The sequence below is a fragment of the Mixophyes fleayi genome, chromosome 2 (assembly GCF_038048845.1).
Source record: "Mixophyes fleayi isolate aMixFle1 chromosome 2, aMixFle1.hap1, whole genome shotgun sequence".
Classification (NCBI taxonomy): domain Eukaryota; kingdom Metazoa; phylum Chordata; class Amphibia; order Anura; family Limnodynastidae; genus Mixophyes; species Mixophyes fleayi.
The window spans coordinates 19,960,718-19,984,868 of NC_134403.1; the positions used below are offsets into that span (position 1 = coordinate 19,960,718).

The window sequence follows — 24,151 nt, forward strand, 5'->3', positions numbered from 1 at the left end:
ACAATAGTGTAGTACCTGTAATAAAAATGATACATTATTATAATAATAAAAGCATGTCAATTCAGGACTAGGCTCAGTGCGTTGTAAAGTGAGTCCCACTGTAGTGGGCATTTCATACTGGACCATGGGCCTTGCGGAGTGGGGGGGGCTGGATTATCTCCACTCATTAGTTTTATATAGATTGGATGCAGCTGGGGTTGGGGCCATGGAAAGCTGCCGTGGGTGGGCACTGGGATGGGGCAACACAGAAAGAGTGACCACAGAAGGATAAACAACGGAGCTTGGCGTACCATCTATAATGCCTGGGGTCCGAGGATAGGCCAAATATACATCACCAAGGCTCAGGGGAGGGCTGGCAAAATTTAGCTAGGAGAACAAGTTTTGACTCAGGAGGAGCCTATTTTACAAAGAGCTAAATGACCCAGGAGTGCTGCCAAATCCTCTTATATTATTTTAGGAGAAAAGTTCAATTTAATGACAGGGATAGCTTTAAAGGAAAAGTTAGTTGACCTTTAGGGGGGGTATTCAATTGTTAGCTTAAATTCCGCGAGTAAATTACCGTATTAACGCTTTTCTCGCGCAATATTACCGTATAAACGGTAATATTTTTTGAGCGCTCGTTTTTTTCCGTTAACGCTAACAATTGAATACCCCCCTTAGAGTCTCTTTCGATTTTTTCGCCTCCCATGACACATACCGTATTTCCCCATGTATAAGACGCACCTTAATTTTGGGGCCCAAAATGAAAAAATAAAGATGTATTACATTACTGCACAGTGTTTTTGACAAGAAACAAGTCACGTAGACAGACACGCCCCAAACGTGTCTATGTGACGTGTCTATTGTCATCAACACTGTGCAATCTACTGTATACATACCATACTACAAACACGCTGGGCTCAATTAACGGGGTCATCAGAACTGCCGGTCACGTGACTGACAGCTCCGGGACATCAGAGACTGTGGGAGGTGCCTGAAGGACCTTTTCCCTGAAACTAGGAAGCACAGATCGGTTCAGTGGGGACTCCTCTCTCTTATACTCACACCAGGGATCATCTTCTTCATTCTGGTAATAGCGCTGGCAGTGTATAAGACGCACCCTTTTTTTAGACCCAAAATTTTGGGGGAAAATGTGCGTCTTATACATGGGGAAATACTGTAAGTGCACCTCTAGTATGCGGAGGTATCGCCAACAGCGGCGAGCAGGCGTGTACATTGGTGCGTACACGGCGGACTAGCTAAACGCACTAGTGCACAATGCTGCCCATTAGGTGCGGAGTGAGAGTATTGCCGGGTGGGGGGTTGGTTTGGAGTGAAGCAGTCACAGCTTTATCAGTGCAGCATTGGGTAGTGGGGGTTTCATGCAAGATTTTGCCCAGAAGCTTCCAGCTACACCCCTGCCTGGGAGCATGAGACTGTACCTCCGATACTGGTAGACCCAGAACGTGCCCCTGTTTAAGAATAAATATAATAGTATGTTCTATAACACCGGTCAACATGATTTTTTCCACAAGAAAACTGATTAGTGACTCTAGTGCAGTTTTACATTGTGAATTCAAATATGTAATTAGAATGTTCCCATCAGGCATAGTGTGTTTGTGGCAGTTACTTTACTTTTATCATATTTTAGTGTTCTTTATGGCCTGTCATACACAGACAGACAGACAGGGGCATACAGACAATATAAGGGGCTCACTGGACAGATGAGTAGTGATTGTTCATAGACTCATCAAGGGCTAGATTTACTAAGAATCGAGTTTGGTGGCGGTTTCAAACCGCCACCAAACTCGATGGGCGCGGTTTCAAACCGCCACCCATCGCCGGCGGTTTAGCGGTCCAAACCGCTGCATTTACTATAGGGCGGTTTGAGGCTTCAATTTAAAATGACTGGCGATGTGCGGCGGATTGAAAAAGCTAAACCGCCGGCGGTTTGGTTGAAACCGCCATCAAAAACCACCATCCAACAGACAGAACAGGACAGTTTTAATACCTGCTTCAGAATGGCTGGATAGCTCACACATGCTGTTTAAACTATTTTGCCGTTCAAAACATAAGAGAAGCACCATTGACATTTGAATTATTTTGGCAACCATTATTTATTGATTAAGGGACAAAATGAAATAAATATTAACTTATGAGCCCAAAAAAAAAATGTCATTATATTAAGGGGATAAAATTATATAATTATTATATTAATCGGACAATATGTAATGACAAATTGTGCAACATAAATAATTATATCCACCATTAACATTCAGTTAATAATATTATATATTCACAGTTCCCACATAATATAATGCTATAATAGTGTCCCCTTAAAAAAGTATAAAAAATAAAAATTCCTTCATATGTTAATATTAAATTCATTTTGTCTCTTAATCAATAAATAAAGATTTTCCAAATAATTAAAATGTCTTTCTCTGATGTTTTGAATGGCAAAATAGATCAAACAGCAGCTGTTTGAACAATCTCGTCACTCGCAACCCCCTCTTTTATTAAGGATGGTTGTGTTGCGGCGGTTTTGAAACCCCAGCTTAGTAAATCCGGCTGTTTGTATGTTCATCATTGTTAAAATAGGGATGGTGGTTTGTAAAGTGGTGGTTTTGAAAAATGTAGTTTCTGGCCGTTTTGACGGCGGTTTGGGCTTTAGTAAATCCGGCGGTTTCAAAACTGCCGGAAAAATAGCCAAAAAGCGGCGGTTTGAGCAAACCGCCCTTTAGTAAATCTAGCCCCAAGTGTTAGTTTTAGGCAGGGGCGGATCCAGACTTTTGCTATACCCCGGGCGATTTTAGGGGGGGCGATTTAGGCCCCGCCCCCTTTCTAATTTCTAAGGCTGCCGGCGGCTGCACAGTATGTGCAGGTCCGCTCGGCAGTGACAGTGTGCTGCCCCGCTGCTCTGATTGTGTTTAAAACACAATCAGAGCAGCCGGGCAGCACACTGTCACTGCCGAACGGACCTGCACAGTGTGCAGCCGCCGGCAGCAAGCCCCCTGGATCCGCCACTGGTTTGAGGGCTGTGCTTCTGCATATCGGCAATAAATTCCTGTCAATGCCTGTAGCGCATGTCGCTGGTATGAAAGACAGGTATGAAAATCCAGTATGAAAAATGTAACTGGATTATCTGTTGCTTCATTGCTTGGTTTGCAACTTGGGTACACTAAATTCTGTGTCTTGTGTGAATGGGACGGCAGGGGTAGGAAGTCTCCCTACATTAGAAAACAATGGTCTAAACGTGAATCTCTTATTTCTGGGCAGAAAAACGTGTTACATACCCCTTTAGTGGATCCTGAAAAAATGTATTTACCTCCGCTGCATATGATGAAAGAATTGTAAAAGCAATTGATAAAAACTCTGCTGCATTTATCCATTTGAAATCTAAATTTCCAAAAGGAAGTGATGCAAAAACTGACTGAAGGAATTTTTATAGGACAACAAATAAGATCAGGAATGGATGATGAAAATTTTTAGAAACTGTTAAATCCACTGGAAAAATACAACCTGGTTGTCAATCAAAGATTCTTGGATTCTTAAATGTTCTTAAAGGTTCTTGTTTTCTTGGAAATCACAAAGCAGAAATCTATCGAGATCTAGTGAGTGATCTAGTGAGTGATCTAGTGAGTTCATGCAAAGCTCTAAGATGTGTCTTTAAAACCTCACATCTTGGACTCCCACCTAGACTTCTTCCCAGAACACCTTGGGGCTGTCAGCGAGGAGCATGGCGTGCGTTTCCATCGGCAGATGTCTACCATGGAAAAGAGGTACCAAGACAAATGGAGTTCCAGTATGCTGGACGACTATTGCTGGACCATGAATACAGACATCCCAAAGGCAAAATCATCATCTACAACTTTATAGGTCAGCCAGAATGAGGTCATAGGCAAACCGAGGGGGGGGTAGGGGGGTTTTCTAGTGCCTGTAAACCCCCCTCCAAGCCTGGGGCACTGTATAATTGAGGTGACTGGACCCTGCCCCCGCTTCTCACGGCTCTGCTTTAAAAGGGAGAGCTGCGTGTACCTAACAGTAGTGCACGCAGCATTGCCCATGTATATTATGGGGATAGGAAGAGTTGGAGAGCAGCCAGGCACTGTCTAATATTATAGCCACGCCCCATTGCATGCTGGTCACGCCCTCTGGCGGCGTGGTGTGGAAATCCCCCTCTACAAATCCTGCGTTTGCCCCTGGAGGTGTATAAATATAATTTAGACTTATAAAACTTTAAACGTGCGTCACAAAAAAACTCTGCCTGATGGAAAACATCTGAACGTATACTCAAATTCAGCACGGAAAATACATTTAGATTCAGTTAATTTAGTTCTTGTGAAAGAAAAATAGTTTATTTTTGTAGACCAGTGTAATCATCAGATCAGACATGCAGAATCCATCTATAATAACAGGAATTAGTACTGTGCTTTGTGCTTTGTAGATTTACACCTTGTAAATGTCTCCTATCGTACATCAGCATTGTACGAACTGAAATTACGTTCAGCGCTTGACACATCGACGACGGCATAGTTCACTCCAGCTACATATACAAAAGATGTATAAATACAAAAATGCAGATTCTATACATAATAAAAGCAATCGCCCACAAATCCTATTATAGAAATCTCGGGGCCCATAAATTAGATTACCACAGAGATTACTCTTACGATTTACGGCCTTATCCTATTTGGTGAGATAGTCTTGACTTACATTAAGGATCTCTCATTTCCCTAAAATCACAGATGGTTTATTATCTAAAATTTGATTAAAACGAGGCCTTGCCAATGTTGACAGAGATTTAACGAACGCGTCCCTATCTTTAACCGTGTCTGGCAGTCGGAAAAAAACCTGTTTTTCTTCCTTGTTTTAAATTTCATATTTCCAGAACATGTTTTGTTCAAAAGGAAACAGTTCCTGCAGGTAATTTCTTGCAGGATATTCCTACACCATATAATATAAAGTATAATTACAATAAGAAAATGTGAAAGTCCATTCTAGGAATACAGAGCTCAGGAGGGCTGGGTATAATTACAAGACGTGGCTTCTACTTGTCAGACCCCTCTGTAGACAAAATGTCACGCTGCCGCTAAGGCACCTAATACACGGCAAAGTTCAATTAGTTATATCGTTTTACGGCTGCGGAGAGATTGAAAAGAACTCTCTGTGATCTGCTCACCCCTTCGTTTCATCTTTTAACAAATTTAGGTATTTAATAAAAGCCATTATACTTAAACCTTCTTGCTTTTTCTTTTTTGCAAGTAGGCATATAATGGGTGACATCAATCATCTCTAAGACCTGATTTTTCACGTGCCAGTAATTTTATTCCACTTTTTTTTAATACTAATCAACTTGTTTTATATAGCAGCCTATTGCCACTCTACGCTGATTTCTCTCCTACCTCCTAATCATCTGCCATGTGGTGCTATAAAAGTATTAAACTGGAATGATAGCCAGAGAATGGAATAAATAAACGGGCGATTTGTTAAAATATCATTAGTGTGCGGCTGCTATTGGCGCCAGCCGGTCTCACTCTCTCGTTCTAGATTGTAACTGGTTAATGTAGCTCAGCTAGTGTCAGGTGCTCAGTATGCAAAAACACCTCCATACCGGTGCCCCCCCTCCCTGCCCACTGGATGCCAACGTGGTTCTGCGCTCTCTAATAATCTTACCGTTAAGAAATATGCCTCAGATTAACACGACTTTGAAGAACAAAGATAGAACAGCTGAAAAACAAATTGGATCTTGAGAAAGAACAAGCACAACTAAATAGGTGTAAATTTCGCAGCGTTGTCTTTCTTGTACACTCTGGGCTTTGCCACAAAACAGTATTATTGTGATAAGACAGATCAATCTGTTCTACTGACTGATGTGGTAGCTGGTACCAGACCCTCCCTCATCCCTTACACAAAGTAATGCAGGGGCTGGCTGGTAAATTGTAGCCTGGAAGGGGAAGGGGGAACGTTGGGGACAGGACTCATCTCAGCAGCCTAATACCGCTTTCATACTGCCACCCCAGCAATATCCCGGGTTTTTCAAGCCAGGTTTTTGCCGGGGCTCGGAGCGTCCCAGCTCAGAAACACCATTCACACTGCACCTCGGACCCGGGAATTTCCCGGGTTGACCCCATTCATACTGCACAAGTCTGTGCCCTGGCAATTTGTGGGAGTCATCACCAGAGCAGTTTTCATTGGCTGAAAAATGGTGATGTCATTGAAAGGTGACTGTTTTTTTTGACGCATAAAGATGATGCAAAAGTGGGTGGTGATTGTTTACCCCATTACTTTTCATCATGGCCGACGACTCACTTTTGTGTAGCCCAGAGTTCATGTTTACTAGTGTGTTTTTGCTGTTTTATGCAGCAAATGAGAGTTTGCTGCAGCTGCACTCCACCACCCACCATTTCTCCTAAACTCCTTCTCGACAAGGCAAAAACCCGGGATTTTGGTGCAGTGTGAATGGGGTATAATAGGGACATTTTAAAGGAAAGAAAATGCAGGTAGTCCAGTGACCAGGGGCAGGCTGGGCTGGGGGCTACCTTGGGCCGGTCCCATAGGCCACCAGCATTTTTTTCCTTTAAAATGTTCCTAACAGGCTCCTGAGTCGATTCTTGCCCCCGAGCTAAAATTTGCCAGCCCCCCTAACAATGACCCAGCCCAGCAAGTCCCTAAACTAACATAAACATCTGTATCGGCATCTCCTAAAATTTGTGAATGAAGATTGGGGACAGTTATAAGATATGTATCAGTGCAGTGTTCGTCATAAAAGACTAAAACGCCCCTATTGATCAATATCGGGCAATGTTGAAGATGTTCTATTGCCCATTTTAACAAGAATAGGTTGCAGGTGCTGAGAGATGCCCCCCCCCCTCCCCACGAAACCCCCCCACGATACTGGTTAGCAGGGGTAAGAGAAATCTTATCACTTGCCAGGCCCGTGAAGGGTCCCTCTGACCATGTAGTCTGGAACTTCCAGGTTCGTTTAAAAGAAGAATAATAAAGTTTCCTTTTTCAACATTTGGTAAAAAAAAATATTTATTGAAAAACATATGAAAAATGCTGTATTTTTACTAATAATGCATTTTGTCCCTACAATAGCCCGTCCTTTGTTGTTGTTGCCCTCCTGAAATGTTATAGTAATAGTAGGACAGCAGAGGTACTTGTGCTTCCCCTGCCTGTGTTAAATAGGCTTCTTAAAAAGGGAGAAGCCCTAAATTCAGGGAAAATTCCAGTTTTTGCAAGATTTATTGGTTTATTTATTACATACTTGCCAACTCTCCTGGAATGTCCCGGAGACTCCCGAAATTTGGGTCGGTCTCACGGACTCCTGGGAGAGCTGGCAAATCTCCCGCACCCCGCAATTAAAAATGATGCGATTCGCAGTTAATCGCATCATTTTATCCCTGCTACAAAACTGCATATTTTTTTTGCCAGGGCGGGGTCAAAATGACGCGTTCGGCCACGCCCCTCCCCTCCAGTCCTCTAGACACGCCCCTCTCCCGGACAGAACTTGCCAAAAGTAGGCAACTATGATTTATTATTATCCAGCAGTGACACTCATTATCTATCGCTGTAAATCAGCAATGCTTTTCGCTACTTGATGAATCCCTAGCATCACAGTCCCCATATCCTGCACATGGGTGCTTCAAAAGTAGGGATTCCATAAATCCCTACTTTTACACTTGTTGCTTTGAGATACGACATACTTGCCGACCCCTGGAAACTGGGGAGGCGTGAGGGGGCAGGGCGAGGACCAATCGTGTCATTTTGGCCCCGCCCCCGCAAAACGTCATTCACGTTGTGGGGGGCGGGGCCAAAATTACGCGATTGGCCTCGCCCTACCCCCTCCCACCTTCCAAAATGGCGTGATTCACCGAGAATCGCGTCAAATGACGTGATTCTCGGTGAATTCCGGGATGCCGGAGAAATGTCAACTCTTGTGGGAGCCGGGAGACTGAAACAAATTTCAAGAGTCTCCCGGACTTTCCGGGAGAGTGTGCAAGTATGAGATACGACGCAAAACTCTGCATCGGATAAAATCGCACCCAGGGAACAGCTTTGTGTGGTATCCCCGGGCAACAGAACTGTCCAACTCTGCTCCAGAAGGAATATATCTAGTAATAGTTGCAGAAGGGAATGTACCAGACAATAAATTAAAGTGCTCTGAAGGTGGAAAGACCCCTCTAAGCCAACATACACAAGAAGACATGGGTGTATTGTTTTTGTTTTAAGGTTGAGGAAATAGCCACAGTTGGACAATCAATATTCATTTAAAACTACAGACGCAGTACGGGCCAAGCTGTTGTGGCCATTTCCTTAACCTATTTATTTTTTTAAATCATCAGTCATGAGAGAAATCCTTTCAATAGAAATTTAGCGCCGGCTGCGTATACGTCTGCTGTTTTACAAAAATAAACCTTGAACTGTTACTGCCATTTATTTTCAATCTGAAGCCTATTACACTGTCACAGAGTTCTGTTTTAATCCCCATTATCTGCTAAATGATGGTGAAATTATATATCGTGGAACCGGAAAAAAACAAACGGTTTTTATTATTAGACGGAGCTTAAAAAACAGAGGTCAATTAAACAAAATAAGAAAATTTAGCCCAAAATAACTCAAGAAATTTGCACCAAACATGTGGCATTACTTAGCCGTCAAATAAAATAAAATGGCTTCAAGAAGCGACTGGCTACAATTTCTGAGGTAAATTAAGTAGTAGATTGTGCGAAGTTGTTGGAACTGAAACAAAAATGAATTCATCGGGGATTTTACAATTAATCTTCTCCCTCCTTATTAAAAATTATGTTTGCCTCAGTTATCTGACTAGAGAAGGAATTTTGCATTACAAAAACTTATTTTTTTTTTGTTCGTAAATGATAATATATGCACACTTATCTGTGAGAGAATTAACTAATTAGCAGGAGAACTGCGCTGATACAATGTGCGTGAAATCTCTCTCTCTCGGCGCTCGCACGTGGTGTGATAAATAATTATTCAGAACATTACAACAAGTATTATTCTGCTTATTATAAGGTCTAACATAACAGACAGCAGGATTAATTTGCGTGCATTCCAATTCAACATGATTACAATTGATAGTGTTTCACTTACATATTGTAAAATAAAAATGCATGCAGTACATGAAATGTCAAAGAAACAATAATGTTTACACACCATCTGCTGCACTTGTGGCTGACATTAAAAGAATTATCGTTTTAAAATGAAGCTTAGCATTAAAGGCTACAGAGCATTGCAATATATTTACTTAGAAAATAACTTTGTTTAACAACATACTAGACAACAATTCCTCCCCTCTGGAGGGCGGTGATGTGATTGTCAGCATTAAGGTCCGTCTTCACCCTCTTCAAGACTGAAGTGGGAGGGATCCTGTAAAATTTCCCTCCCTTTTCTGTATGTTGGCTGGTAAGGTTTTACAGCCTGCAAGTAATTAATTTGACCGGCTTAAAGTGTCATTTTGATGGGGGATGGAGGGGCCAAAATGACGCGTTTCACCACAAATCGCGTCATGAGGCTTCCATTCCAGGATGCGGGAGAATGGCCTGCTGTCCCGGGAGTCCGGGAGACTCTACCCGGAGTCTCCCGAACATTCCAGGAGAATGGGCAAGTATGGGCTAAAGAGCATACTTGCCAACTCTCCCTGAATGTCAGGGAGACTCCCTGAAATAGGGGTGATCTCCCTCACTCCCTGAAGAGTCTGGCATTCTCCCTGATGCTAAACCAGTACAAGACGTGGTTGGCTTCGCCATCTGTGGCATGATGACACAGTTCAGAAATTGTGTCCTATGTCCATGTATTGATGCCTATGGAGGTGGGCATTTTCTTGGAGACAAAGATTTAATCATAGACTGACAGGTAAGACAACATGACTTCAGTAATGGAGACAGAAATGTAAAAGACACTTCAGTCTCTAGAGATTCATTAGCTGCTTTTCTTTAACGCATAGTTGTCTACTCTCCCGGAATGTCCGTGAGACTCCCGCATTTCTGGGAGACCCCCCGGTTCTCACCCCTGCAATAGATTAGTGGCAGGGGGGGGGCTTAATAATGCATAACATCTTAGCCCCGCCCCGTCTTGTAATTGCCCAAAATTGTGACAATCAATTAGGGGGCGGTGCCAAAATGATGCGATTCGTCAAGCCCCGCCCCCACACGCCCACCTTCCCCGGGATCTCCCTGAAGCCAACGAGGAAAAGTTGGCAAGTATGCTAAAGAGTCTAGTTATTATCCCAAACCCCAATCTTGGAGATAATTTTAGATAAAAATTCAGACCTATCACGATGAGAAAAAACTAATGTATGGCTGGTATTTACTCATCTATGACTAGTGTTTATGAGACAATATCGCTAAGACATATATTATTTTCTGCTATATAAGACAAGAGGCAGTTACATATCATTTATCATGCCCCATTAGAAGTAATTTTCTTTGATTTTTTTTCTTTAATTGATCATGAAAAAGGTCAAAGTGTAATTGATCTGAAGCAATTCATTATAATTTGAGTGATCAATAAGCTGGAGCCTGTGTCTGTCTGGCTGCGGTCTGAGACCGTCTCTCAACTGCACAAGGCTTTGATTAAAGGTAAACTGTAAACTCAAAAATATTATTTCTTTGATATAGCCTAACATATGTGCATATGTCAGACATTGGGGTAGATTTATCGAACCTAAAATGGAAAAGTAGAGGTGTTGCCCATAGCAACCAATCAGATTCTAGCTATAGTGTTCTAGAATGTACAGGATAAATGATAGCTAGAATCTGATTGGTTGCTATGGGCAACACCTCCACTTTTCCTGTTTAGGTTTGATAAATCTACCCCATCAATCTGTGACTACACTCTGCCATTTTCTTAGTCTGTTCCAGGTCACGCCCCAAATAATTTCACACGTGTCCCTTGCCATCACGCTGCCTATACTAGCTACTGTATTGTGAGAGGGTCCTCACACCTCAATCAGAATGATGACAGCTATGGTAGTATATAAACGGATTATACTAAGGGGAAGTGAGATAATGACATTTCTACTGAATGGTGAACATACTTCATAGCGCCATTATATAAACTAAGTACAGTCCTATAATAACATTCATATCTTAATATGTACATTAGACACTTAGAAACTTTAGGATTCACTTCATTTCATTATATAAACAGGTAAATATTTGCAAATCTTGGAACTAGGGGGTTGATGTTCCCAATGTCAGTCCACCTGGGCGTGGCAGAGCCTACTTTAGCACAGGTGGATCTGTCAGAATGAGACCATTGGTTGATCTACCTGTGCTCCTGTGGGTATATCCTGAAAACTGGAACTGCTGGCTGTCCCCGAGGACTGTAGTTGGGAAACACTGTTCTAGGGCAGGATTGATCAACTCCACTTCTTGAAGGTCTGTAAAACAATAGGTTTAACAAGTTGGGTGCATAAACTTTTATACAGCGGTGCATTTCACACCACACATTTTGACAGGAACCTCACTTCACTGCTCTGTGCTGCTAGGAGACCCTGCCCTGCTTCCACTATATAACTCTCAGTCTGTGGCTTCCAGCTGCCTCCATTCCCCTCCTCACATCATGTCACTGCCCCTGTCACATGCAGCCCTGTCCTCACTAACACATCACTCATCTCCTGATATACTCTGTGCTGCTGGGGACCCTGCTCCTTCCACTATATAACTCTCAGTCTGTGGCTTTCTGCTGCCTCCATTGCCCTCCTCACATCATGCCACTGCCCCTGTCACATGCAGCTCTGTCCTCACTAACACATCACTCATCTCCTGATATACTCTGTGCTGCTGGGAGACCCTGCTCCTTCTGCTATATAGCTGTCAGTCTGTGGCTTCCTGCTGCCTCCATTCCCCTCCTCACATCATGACACTGCCCCTGTCACATGCAGCCCTGTCCTCACTAACACATCACTCATCTCCTGATATACTCTGTGCTGCTGGGGACCCTGCTCCTTCCACTATATAACTCTCAGTCTGTGGCTTCCTGCTGCCTCCATTGCCCTCCTCACATCACGTCACTGCCCCTGTCACATGCAGCCCTGTCCTCACTGACACATCACTCATCTCCTGATATACTCTGTGCTGCTGGAGACCCTGCTCCTTCCACTATATAACTCTCAGTCTGTGGCTTCCTGCTGCCTCCATTGCCCTCCTCACATCACGTCACTGCCCCTGTCACATGCAGCCCTGTCCTCACTGACACATCATTCATCTTCTGATATACTCTGTGCTGCTGGAGACCCTGCTCCTTCCACTATATAACTCTCAGTCTGTGGCTTCCTGCTGCCTCCATTCCCCTCCTCACATCATGACACTGCCCCTGTCACATGCAGCCCTGTCCTCATTAACACATCACTCATCTCCTAATATACTCTGTGCTGCTGGGGACCCTGCTCCTTCCACTATATAACTCTCAGTCTGTGGCCTCCATTCCCATCCTCACCCCACTGCCCCTGTCACCAGACACAATCACATGAGTCTCAGAGACTTCACCTGTGGCCCACTGTACCTTCCTGCTTTATGTGTCTGCTTTATTCCCTAACTCTTATTAAATAAGTGAGTGAGGAGACTGACGGGTGTTTTAGAGAAAGCTTGGAAAAAATTGGGTTGGTAAATTGGGTTCAAATGGCGTCTAAAGCGCATATGGCTGTGTTTTGAGTGAGTCTGTATTGTGAGAAATCTACGGGTGTTTTTGGGGTGAGTGAGGAGTCTGAGTGTCATATGAGGTCTGTTATAATTATAAGGGCTTGTGGTGGCTCTGATGTTTTAACTTGACGGTTTGGTTGTTACACTTTTGTGCAGATTTGCCCTTTTAAACAACGTTACAAAATAAATCTCAAAGAAAACAAATTGTAGATTAATTGCATTTAAGGGACAAGTAAATCGCCCCTCAGTGTTGGTGGACCACACGTGCTAAGAGCAGATGGACATAAGTATGTGATTTTGTGATTTGAGCTGGGTTGAAAAGTGCAATAAAAACAGTATTTGTTAGTACAGATGACCTCGGGCATCTCTAAATTCTCTAAAAACTTGGCCGACAACTGTGCTCTGACCTAACGAATGGTTCAAGGCAAAGCCTACCACAAAATGTTGAAATAAGCAACAATGACACAATAGCAAGTCCCCCATATTATTTGTATTGTTCCCCAGACATGGAATTACACTGCATTGTACAGAAGCAGCAAATCTTTCTACAAATTATTTTTTTTGTTATCTGATGCAGAAGAGAAATATGAAATCTCTAAATTCTGCATTATTATAGTCCCAGAATGATGAGACGTCTCTGTACAATGTTACTACTTTCACTGAATAGGACGGGAGGTAATGACAGCGCACTGAGATCTACAACACAATACGAGCACAGACAAATAGCAGGATATTAATAAATATGAAATTAACGCCTAGTAGGAATGTCAATAGATGGTGAATATATATAACTAGGAACCCTCTACTCTATATTATATAGGACTGAGAATGCCATTGTGATGTGGGTGGTCAAGGGGATTATGAAAACACAGATAGAGGTCCAGGAAATTAAATCCAGGCTTGATTGGGCGTTGACAAAAGAGGATCCCAAGTAAGAGGAACAACAAATTTTACTATGGGGCCGGTCGATGTAACATTTTTCCATACTTGTCTACTCTCCCGAAACGCCCAGGAGACTTCTAAAATTTTGGGAAGACCTTTGGGAGAGCAGGCATTTCTCCTGGACAGGGGCCTCAATCATCATCATCATCATCATCCTCATTTATTTATATAGCGCCACCGCTGTACAGAGAACTCATTCCCATCAGTCCCTGCCTCATTGGAGTTTACAGTCGAAATTCCCTAATATACACACAGACTAGGGTCAATTTGATAGCAGCCAATTAACCTACCAGTATGTTTTTGGAGTGTGGGAGGAAACCGGAGCACCCGGAGGAAACCCGCGCAAACTCGGGGAGAACATACAAACTCCTTTACAGATAAGGCCATGGTCAGTAATTGAACTCATGACCCCAGTGCTGTAAGGCAGAAGTGCTAACCACTGAGCCACCGTGCTGCCCATGCCTCAATGACATGATTTGCAGATAACTGCAGCATTTTGGCCCCAAACATTATGCAGTTTGCGGTATCACGCCTCGCGGCTCGTTGGACCCCTAGCATAGATTATACAGTATATGGTACAGTGTATATGAACGTCATATTAGCATAGTCTACATTCTACATTGTATTAGGGGTATCCAGTCACCTGTAATCTAAACCACTGACTGGTCTCATTATGCCCTTATAATATTTATCTCTAACATCATTTGTCCGAGATTACAGTAAACCTTCCTATATGAACGTGATGACAGAGAAACATAGAATTTGACAGCAGATAACAACCACTAGGCCCATTTAACCTATGGTAACCTCAAACCCTATTTGATCCTTAGTTCGTTGTAAGGATATCCTTATGTCTATCCCAAGCATGTTTAAACTGCTCTACTGTATTATCCTCTACCACCTCTGATGGGAGGCTATTCCACTTATCCACTATACTTTCTGTGAAGAAATTGTTCCTTAAATCTGAACCTACTTCTCCCCAGTGTCAGTACATGTCCTCGTGTTCTAATACTTCTCTTCCCCCCAGTGTCAGTACATGTCCTCGTGTTCTAATACTTCTCTTCCCCCCAGTGTCAGTACATGTCCTCGTGTTCTAATACTTCTCTTCCCTCCAGTGTCAGTACATGTCCTCGTGTTCTAATACTTTGTTTCCCTCCTGCACCTTGTTAGAACCCTTTATATATCTGAAAGTTTCTATCATGTCCCCTGTTCCCTTCTCTGCTCCAAACTATATATATTAAGATCTTTTAGTCTTTTCAGGTATGTTTTGCGCTATAGGCCATCATTATCATCAACATTTATTTATATAGCGCCACTAATTCTGCAGCAATGTACAGAGAACTCCCTCACATCAGTCCCTGTCCCATTGGAGCTTACAGTCTAAATATCCTAACACACACAGAAAGATAGACCAGGGTCAATTTGTTAACAGTCAATTAACCTACCAGTATGTTTTTGGAGTGTGGGAGGAAACCGGAGCACCTGGAGGAAACCCACGCAAACACGTGGAGAACATACAAACTGCACACAGATAAGGCCATGGACGGGAATTGAACTCATGACCCCAGTACTGAGAGGCAGAAGTGCTAACCACTAAGCCACTGTGCTGATCATGCACCATTTTGGTTACCCTTCTTTGTACAGTCTCTAATGTACTTATATCCTTCTGGAGATATGGAGTTGGAGCAGAGCCAGATTTACACCTCATGGGGCCCTAGGCAAGATATCGGTTTGCCCCCCCCCCCCTTCACACACACAGTGGCCCCTCACACACACATAATACACACACAAACAGTGGCCCCTCACACACACATAATACACACACACAGTGGCCCCTCACACACACATAATACACGCACGCAGCGGCCCCTCACACACACACACATAATACACACAAGCAGTGGCCCCTCACACACACACACACACACACAATACACGCACGCAGTGGCCCCTCACACACACACAATACACGCACGCAGTGGCCCGTCACACACACACACACAATACACGCACGCAGTGGCCCCTCACACACACACACACAATACACGCACGCAGTGGCCCCTCACACACACACACAATACACACAAGCAGTGGCCCCTCACACACACACACACACACAATACACGCACGGGCCCCTCACACACACAATACACGCACGCAGTGGCCCCTCACACACACACACAATACAGACAGTGGCCCCTCACAAGCACATAATACACACAGACAGTGGCCCCTCACAAACACATAATACACACAGACAGTGGCCCCTCACAAACACATAATACACACAGACAGTGGCCCCTCACATACATAATACACACACTATTATTATACTACCCTACCCCTCCCCCAACTTACATTTTTCCATCTAGGAGCTGCATCCCCTTCACACATGGGATGACACCTGTCATGTGGTGCCGCGAGTCGGGGGAGGGGCGAATTTTTTTATTTATTATTTTCAATTTGCTCTTGTCCCCCCAAGCCGGGCCCCCGCGAGAGCCGCTAGGCCCTAGGCAGGTGCCTAGGTTGCCTAGCGGTAAATCCGGCCCTAAGTCGGAGTCATTAAGGAGAGCAAAGCAAAAAAAATTTGTAAGTTTGCTCCTGGACAAACCATGTTACAATACAAGGGGTGCAAATTAGTTTATTATTTTGCACATAAGTCAAATACTGGCTGTTTGTCATCTAGCACACAAATACTTGATAGCTTTATTTTTACACTGTAATTTAAAGTTAATCTAGGACATATCCTACCCAACTATAAATCTGTCCCCACATTTTAAATTTACCTCCCCCTCCAATGCAACATGGTTTTGCCCAGGCTTTTTTTATTGACTCAGGCGCATGACCTAGAGAACTGAACACAGTGTTCTAGATGAGGCCGTACCAATGACCTATACAGTGGCATTATTATTGAAATGCTTATGGTTGGTAATATAACCAACAGACCTTAGGCTTAACCTTAAATCTTAAGTAACATAATAAAAGACGCCTCACTGACTTCTTGGCAAATAACTCTTATTTATTTAAATAAACCGCAGCTGCTATGTGGCGGGAGAACACTGTATTCAACCTTGTCCATCCAAAATGCACATTGTGTGTTAAACTTAATGGGACAGCCGTCCCCAGGCTATCCGGACCCGCACCCTTCTGGGCTAATCGAGTCAGCCAAGATGAGCTGTACTTGCTCCGAACCTAAGCTGATTCTTTCGAAGGGCACAGGTTCCAAACACCTGACTACCATAAATGTGTGCTCACCTACTTTGGTTATACCGTACAGTGTTCACCTACCAAGTAAAAGGCTGCACCAGCCGCAGGACGGCAGACCATGCTGTTTTCACACACCGAGCGCCTCCTGTTACCTCCGTAGTTGAACCACAACATCCGAACCGTACCAAGGCCCATCGACATGTGGTGCCAAGTACATCCAGTGCTGAACCACAGCCCGTACCTACCATGGCCTTCAACATCCGAACCATACCAAGACCCACCGACATGTGGTGCCAGGTACATCCAGAGCTGATCCACAGCCTGTACCTACCACAGCCTTTGACATTCATACCATACCACGGCCCATTGACATGTGGTGCCAGGTACATCCAGTGCTGAACCACAGCCCGTACCTACCATGGCCTTCAACATCCAAACCATACCAAGGCCCATTGACATGTGGTGCCAGGTACATCCAGAGCTGATCCACAGCCTGTACCTACCACGGCCTTCGACATTCATACCATACCACGGCCCATTGACATGTGATGCCAGTTACATCCAGAGCTGAACCACAGACCATACCTACTACGGTCTTTGACATCCAACTCATACCAAGACACACCGACATGTGGTGCCAGGTAAATCCAGAGCTGAACCAAAGCCTGTACCTACCACGGCCTTCGACATCCGAACCATACCAAGGCCCATCGACATGTGGTGCCAGGTACATCTAGAGCTGAACATCAGCCCATAACTAACACATCCTTTGACATCCGTACCTATCATGGCCTTCATTCACGAATCCCCGCACCACCCTCCACTGACAGAACTGGCCCATGCATCTTATGGCCATTTGTACTGTACTTCGATCAGGTAGCGAACACTTGCACCAGGACTGAATGGGAGGGAGGGTTTGCTGTCCTGGGCTAAGAGAGTGAGCTAACTCCATCCCACTCCTTTTAAACTAATCCCCTGTCCCTGCCCCTTCATGACACTTGTTTGCACATTAACACACCTACTCATTTTGTTAACCCTTAGTAGTCTAGGATGGTTATGTACCCCAAACCACAGCTTTTAGTTTCCCACAGGTTTAATTCATCCCTCATTTCTATTTTCTTCTTTCTGCTACTGACTCCTCTCCCTATACAACCAAGTATCTGACTTGCCTTCCTCATTGCTTTGTTACACTGCTTACCTGCCTTTATGTCACCTGAGATAGTAACTCCTAGATCCATTTCCTCCTCAGTACGCTTGGTTGACCATAAGTTCTGCTTGTTCATGTTCCGTCTACATCTCGAGAAGTGTCACTGTGACATCGGGTTCACTATTAAGATCAAGATCAATAACAATTGCCATCGATGACGGCTTTATATATGGCGCGATCCCAATACCCGGCAAACACCCCCGTTACAATAAATATGAACCTATATCTGGCCTACAATTGTGTCAGTGTATAAAACAAGTGTGACCTCCAGGTCTCTGCCTACGTCAGTATCTTGCAGCCGTCTTGGCGGATGTGTAACAGTTCCACAAGGGTTGGGAATTGTCAGACGACACTGATTTCATCTTCCCGTACAAAGTGCCCACAAGCCACAAGATCACAGGCTACCTCAGATTTTCAGTCATCTATATGAGATTAAATAAATACCGATTCCCACCGGGCAAACTGTTGACCATAGCCTGCAACAAGTTCATCAAATGCATCATTTGAGATAACAGAATCGCTAGTGACATTCGCCTCAGGCATCACTCCAAGTATTTCAGGATGCAGTCGGTGAAGGCACCATGCGTAGAATATAAAGGCAGGCTGGCCGTGGGAAAATCAATACTCCTCTATTTCTGTTAATTTCATAATTATCAAACAAGTGAAGAGTCCGCGTTTAATCTGTGTGACAAAACTGGACCAGTAATTAATTATATGGATTAAAGTTAAAGATATCAGAAAGACATTTTTGAAGTAAACATCGAGGGTTGGAATTGTCGTACTTAATCACCTCGGGCCTGATTCATTAAGGATCTTAACTTAAGAAACTTCTTATTTCAGTCTCCTGGACAAAACCATGTTACAATGCAAGGGGTGCAAATTAGTATTTTGTTTTGCACATAAGTTAAATACTGACTTTTTATTCATGTAGCACACAGATACTTGATAGCTTATTTGTACACTGAAATTTAAAGTTGTTATTTGTGTGCTACATGAAAAAACAGTCAGTATGTAACTTATGTGCAAAACAGAAAACTAATTTGCACCCCTTGCATTGTAACACGGTTTTGTCCAGGAGACTGAAATAAGAAGTCTCATCCTTAATGAATCAGGCCCCTCGTCCTTTTTTCTCTAAAACTAACCGTTAGAATCGAAATAATATCAGCTGCTCTATCAGCAGACGTATATATTTATTCTTCAATCGATGGCGAGCTGGACAGCGCGCTGTGTATAGCGCAATCGCTGGCTGTTAGAGCTGCTCATCATTCACCACTTCGATGGCCACAAACATGTCGCGGTACAATTACCAATAGACGCTGATTTTGAATTTGTGGTTTGAAATTCGTGGCTCGGATCCAATGTTCGCCTTTAGTGATCTAAATACGTGTCAAAATGATTGTTGTTTTTTTTTAAAAAAAAAATGTAAACACTATTTAAGTAATATTTTTAATGAATAAAAAAAGTATTTTTAAAAATTGAACTTCATGAACTAATTTGTTTAAAAGTTTGCAAACCAGCTCTGATCCATGACAAACGTGTTTAATTTTCTTGCACTTTGCTGGATTTCTTTGTTGTTTTTGTTTTTTTTAGGAGAATTTAGGTGAAATTTAGAACATATTTGTGGAAACAGTTTTTAATTGCACATGAGCCAGCTCGAGCTTCTCTACTAAGCTAATTCTGTAAGTGGAAAATAAATGGACAGATGTGGTCATGCAGTTTCCATTGTCAGGGGTAATATCGGACTATTAAAAATATAATCATTTATTGATATTTAAAAACTGCAAAAACAGTAATCCTGTTTTTTTTTAAAACTAAAACCAATGATCTTCATGAATGCAAGTTGGTTTACATAGTCCGTGAATACTAATAGGATTATTTAATAAGGGAATGGAAAAGTTAGGAGTAAACATGTAACCTTTGCTCCTAGCAGTTAACACGATAACAACAACAATGTTGGGAGCTACATAAGAGAAATATCCTCAGCATTTATATCCTGTTTGCTAAAAATTGCTGACTTTACCTTTCAGTAGTTATTTTTTCAGTATTTTTTATTTCACAATGTTAATCACATCACTATTTGCAACATTCTTACAACTGTTTTGCAATTATTTTGTGAACCTGCTAATTGCTATAGTCACAAAGTCTGTTTTTAACACCTTCTGATATTTTAACACTGTTTGCAATTAACCAAACAGTCTTGAGGACTCTATTGAATACTGGGACATGCACATTATTACACATGTTTCCTCCACTCTCCAGCAGTCGGACATAAGTATAGTTGGTCCTATAAGAACCTCTATGGTTAAGAAAGGGCATCACAGTGCCAAGCACGCATCAAGAATGGTCACATTAAACATGATTGCTGGTATTATTACAAGTGTAGCCCAGCTCATACAGGGGATGGGACACTAATAAATCGCAAGCTGGAGACAGGCAGCTGGTCCGTCCCAAGTGACGGAAGTCGGCTGCCCCCTGTTTGGTGCCCCCTTCATCCCTGTGGGTATAAAAGCGCACATCCTGCCACAGAGCATTTGGCAAAAGTATGATCAGTAAGCAAGAGGCATGCCTAGAGGCGTAGGAGTGCCAGAGCAATGTTTAGAGTATACTACTGACAGATGTACAAGGCAAAGAGCATCTTCGTAACCGATATACAATGCAGAGAGCATTCTAGGGATGTATATACAATGCAGAGAGCATTCTAGGGATGTATATGCAATGCAGAGAGCATTCTAGGGATGTATATGCAATGCAGAGAGCATTCTAGGGATGTATATGCAATGCAGAGAGCATTCTAGGGATGTATATACAATGCAGAGAGCATTCTAGGGATGTATATATAATGCAGAGAGCATTCTAGGGATGTATATACAATGCAGAGAGCATCCTAGTAACTGATATACAATGCAGAGAGCATTGTAGGGATGTATATACAATGCAGAGAGCATCCTAGTAACCGATATACAATGCAGAGAGCATTCTAGGGATGTATATACAATGCAGAGAGCATTCTAATAACCGATATATAATGCAGAGAGCATTTTAGGGATGTATATACAATGCAGAGAGCAACCTAGTAACTGATATACAATGCAAAGAGCAACCTAGTAACCGATATACAATGCAGAGAGCATTCTAGGGATGTATATACAATGCAGAGAGCACCCTAGTAACCGATATACAATGCAGAGAGCATTCTAGGGATGTATATACAATGCAGAGAGCATTCTAGGGATGTATATACAATGCAGAGAGCATTCTAGGGATGTATATACAATGCAGAGAGCATTCTAGGGATGTATATGCAATGCAGAGAGCATTCTAGGGATGTATATGTAATGCAGAGAGCATTCTAGGGATGTATATATAATGCAGAGAGCATTGTAGGGATGTATATACAATGCAGAGAGCATCCTAGTAACCGATATACAATGCAGAGAGCATTGTAGGGATGTATATACAATGCAGAGAGCATCCTAGTAACCGATATACAATGCAGAGAGCATTCTAGGGATGTATATACAATACAGAGAGCATTCTAGGGATGTATATACAATACAGAGAGCACTATAGGGATGTATATACAATGCAGAGAACATCTAAGTGACCACAACACAATACAAAGAGCCATATATAATATTCTATGACGGCCATATAATGCAGAGACCAGTTCACTATCACATGAACTCAGGCCGCACATACAGAACACATACCAGCCAATTTGGATATTTATTATTTCACCCTAAGACTCGTGCTGAGTTTCAGGATTGTCCCTGTATACAGGAACTGCTCAACACAGATATGGAGATGAGAAAGTTAGTCAGTTAGTCAGTGATTATAATTGGGCTGGATCAATTATTTTATTACTTAGGTAACCTAAGCTGATTGATTTTTTTTTAAATGATCCAGTAAATATTTTAAAATTTAACTCAATTTCCATTAAACTTTGGTTTCATTCAGTTTGGTTCATACATTGGTGAACCCTTATTGGATATAATTATAGTCTTGTGAGGTCAGTCACTTCTGCACACTCCTGGTATATGCTAAATTGTGTGATTTATGTCAGTACCCGTTTTCTCTTTATAATTTATTAAACACATCAGCTTCTCCTATTAACTATGTAATGAAAAATACATTTCTCAACGCACTTCACAAGTAATTATTGGAAAAACCGCTCCGGTATCTAAAAAGGCGACATTTGCTTCCATCTGAAAAATTCCTAATAACTAGCAAAACCCCATCTTCATTTAAATAGTGGCATGTTTTCCTCAATGAGGGATTTGATTCAAATTGCAGTTCTATGAAGCGTGTCGTTATTTTATATTTCACTTTTGCCGTTTTCAACTTTTCAGCATGTTAGATATGTTTAAAATATTACTATTTATTGTTACTAATTAAGAGGAAGACTGAGAATAGGAAGCAAAATTGGTAAATTAACTCGCACTAACATATCCACTTCCCGACTGTTCTTATTTAGAAAGGGACAGTCCTGATTTGAAGTCTCTGTCAATAATATTTAACAATTTTTTTTTTACATTTTTAAAATAAATGTAATCTATACAGTGATACATCTTTTACACTGTATTTATTTTTTTATTAGTGAAATCCAAGAGGGAGATTCAATACGGTGCGTGGTGTCTCCAAAACGTCCGCGGAGACACCTTGTGCCAATGTTATGGCTGAAATCTCTGCTCATATTTACTTGCACCCCATAGAGGTGTGTGAAAAATTAGTGGAAATGTCTACAGTAATTGCCGACAATATGTGCAGCCCCCGAAATTTGGGCTTTCAGTTCCACTGTGCATAAACCTCTATGTTAGACGGGTAGCTATAAATATTATAGTGAATATATTCATTTAGCTTAACTCATACCAAACATTTCTTCCATAAAATAACAATAACACTTTTATGCAAAATATTGTGTACTTTATAGCAATCAGCACTAATATCAATAGACACTCATTATAATGTATCATGTGCAACATGTTGGCTCAGTGGTTAGCACTTCTGCCTCACAGCACAGGGGTCATGAGTTCAATTCCCAACCATGGCCTTATCTGTGTGGAGTTTGTATGTTCTCCCCGTGTTTGCATGGGTTTCCTCCGGGTGCTCCGGTTTCCTCCCACACTCCAAAAACATACTAGTAGGTTAATCGTCAAATTGACCCTAGTCTCTCTCTCTCTCTTTCTGTCTGAGTGTGTATGTTAGGGAATTTAGAGTGTAAGCTCCAATGGGGCAAGGACTGATGTGAATGGGTTCTCTGTACAGCGCTGCGGAATTAGTGGCGCTATATAAATAAATGATGATGATAATGAATGGAGAAAGAAATGCCACTATCTATATTCTTCAAACCTTTATTGCTGGCGTTTACGTTTAATAAAAAGTTTGCTATTATTAGTACCGGTATATTTTATAAATTGACCAATAGCCAATCATTGTTATTATATTGCTGCCTTGAGGGGAAATAAAGCACATTCTAAAGCTGTTTTGTACCTCTATTTCTCAGCAGGAAGATCCATCCAGCTGTCCTGCCTTTGCTCAATGAAGGGGAGGGGGGTTTCGAAGACGTGATTTGAATCATCAGGGGAATGAGACAAATTTGCATGGTCATTAAGTCCCAACCAACACAGTGGTCACTTAGGTACAGATTTTTCACCCGATTATCGAGCCAATCACACAATAAACGTCCTTTCGGCCGGATATCACATTAGTGTGTACACTACAATGTTGAACGATTATCGTTCCAAAGCACAATGTATCGTTTGATTTGTTTTTTAAAAGGACTAAAAATCTTGTTCAATGATGGAACGATGTCGGGCAAAATCTGCAGTGTGTACGCACTGACAACCAGCAGTGTCCATAGATCTCCATAGCGTGTGCAGAGTCAGGATCTTTTCAGCTGATGGTTATGACAGATGAAGGTAAATCATGTAAAATGTGTATAGTGTGTACACATGAATCTGCTGCTGATCGGTACTTTAAGTCATTGGTAATATTGTTAACGATATCGCATCTGGAGAAATTTTCTATAATGTGTACCCAGCCTTAGGTGGGTGATGTTGCAATTTGCATCCTTTCTGCATATCCCTGCCCACCTTGTGGCAGGTAAGTTCTCTTGTTTACTCTCCCTGGAGTCTGACAGCTCTCTCCTTAA

At 42.3% G+C, this 24,151-nt stretch overlaps 1 protein-coding gene across 9 annotated transcripts in view; it reads right to left on the reverse strand.

Moving 5' to 3' along the window:
- The window catches only part of TENM4 (teneurin transmembrane protein 4), a 1,040,112-nt gene that overhangs the window by 266,990 nt on the left and 748,971 nt on the right, over positions 1–24,151 (reverse strand). For 8 of the 9 annotated variants that reach the window (XM_075198625.1, XM_075198627.1, XM_075198629.1 and 5 more), the window contains exon 7: positions 11,273–11,383. The exons of the other annotated variant lie outside the window; for it this stretch is intronic. In XM_075198625.1, the coding sequence (XP_075054726.1) occupies positions 11,273–11,383 (111 nt within the window). The remainder of the gene's footprint in view (positions 1–11,272; positions 11,384–24,151) is intronic. 9 annotated transcript variants of the gene reach the window in all.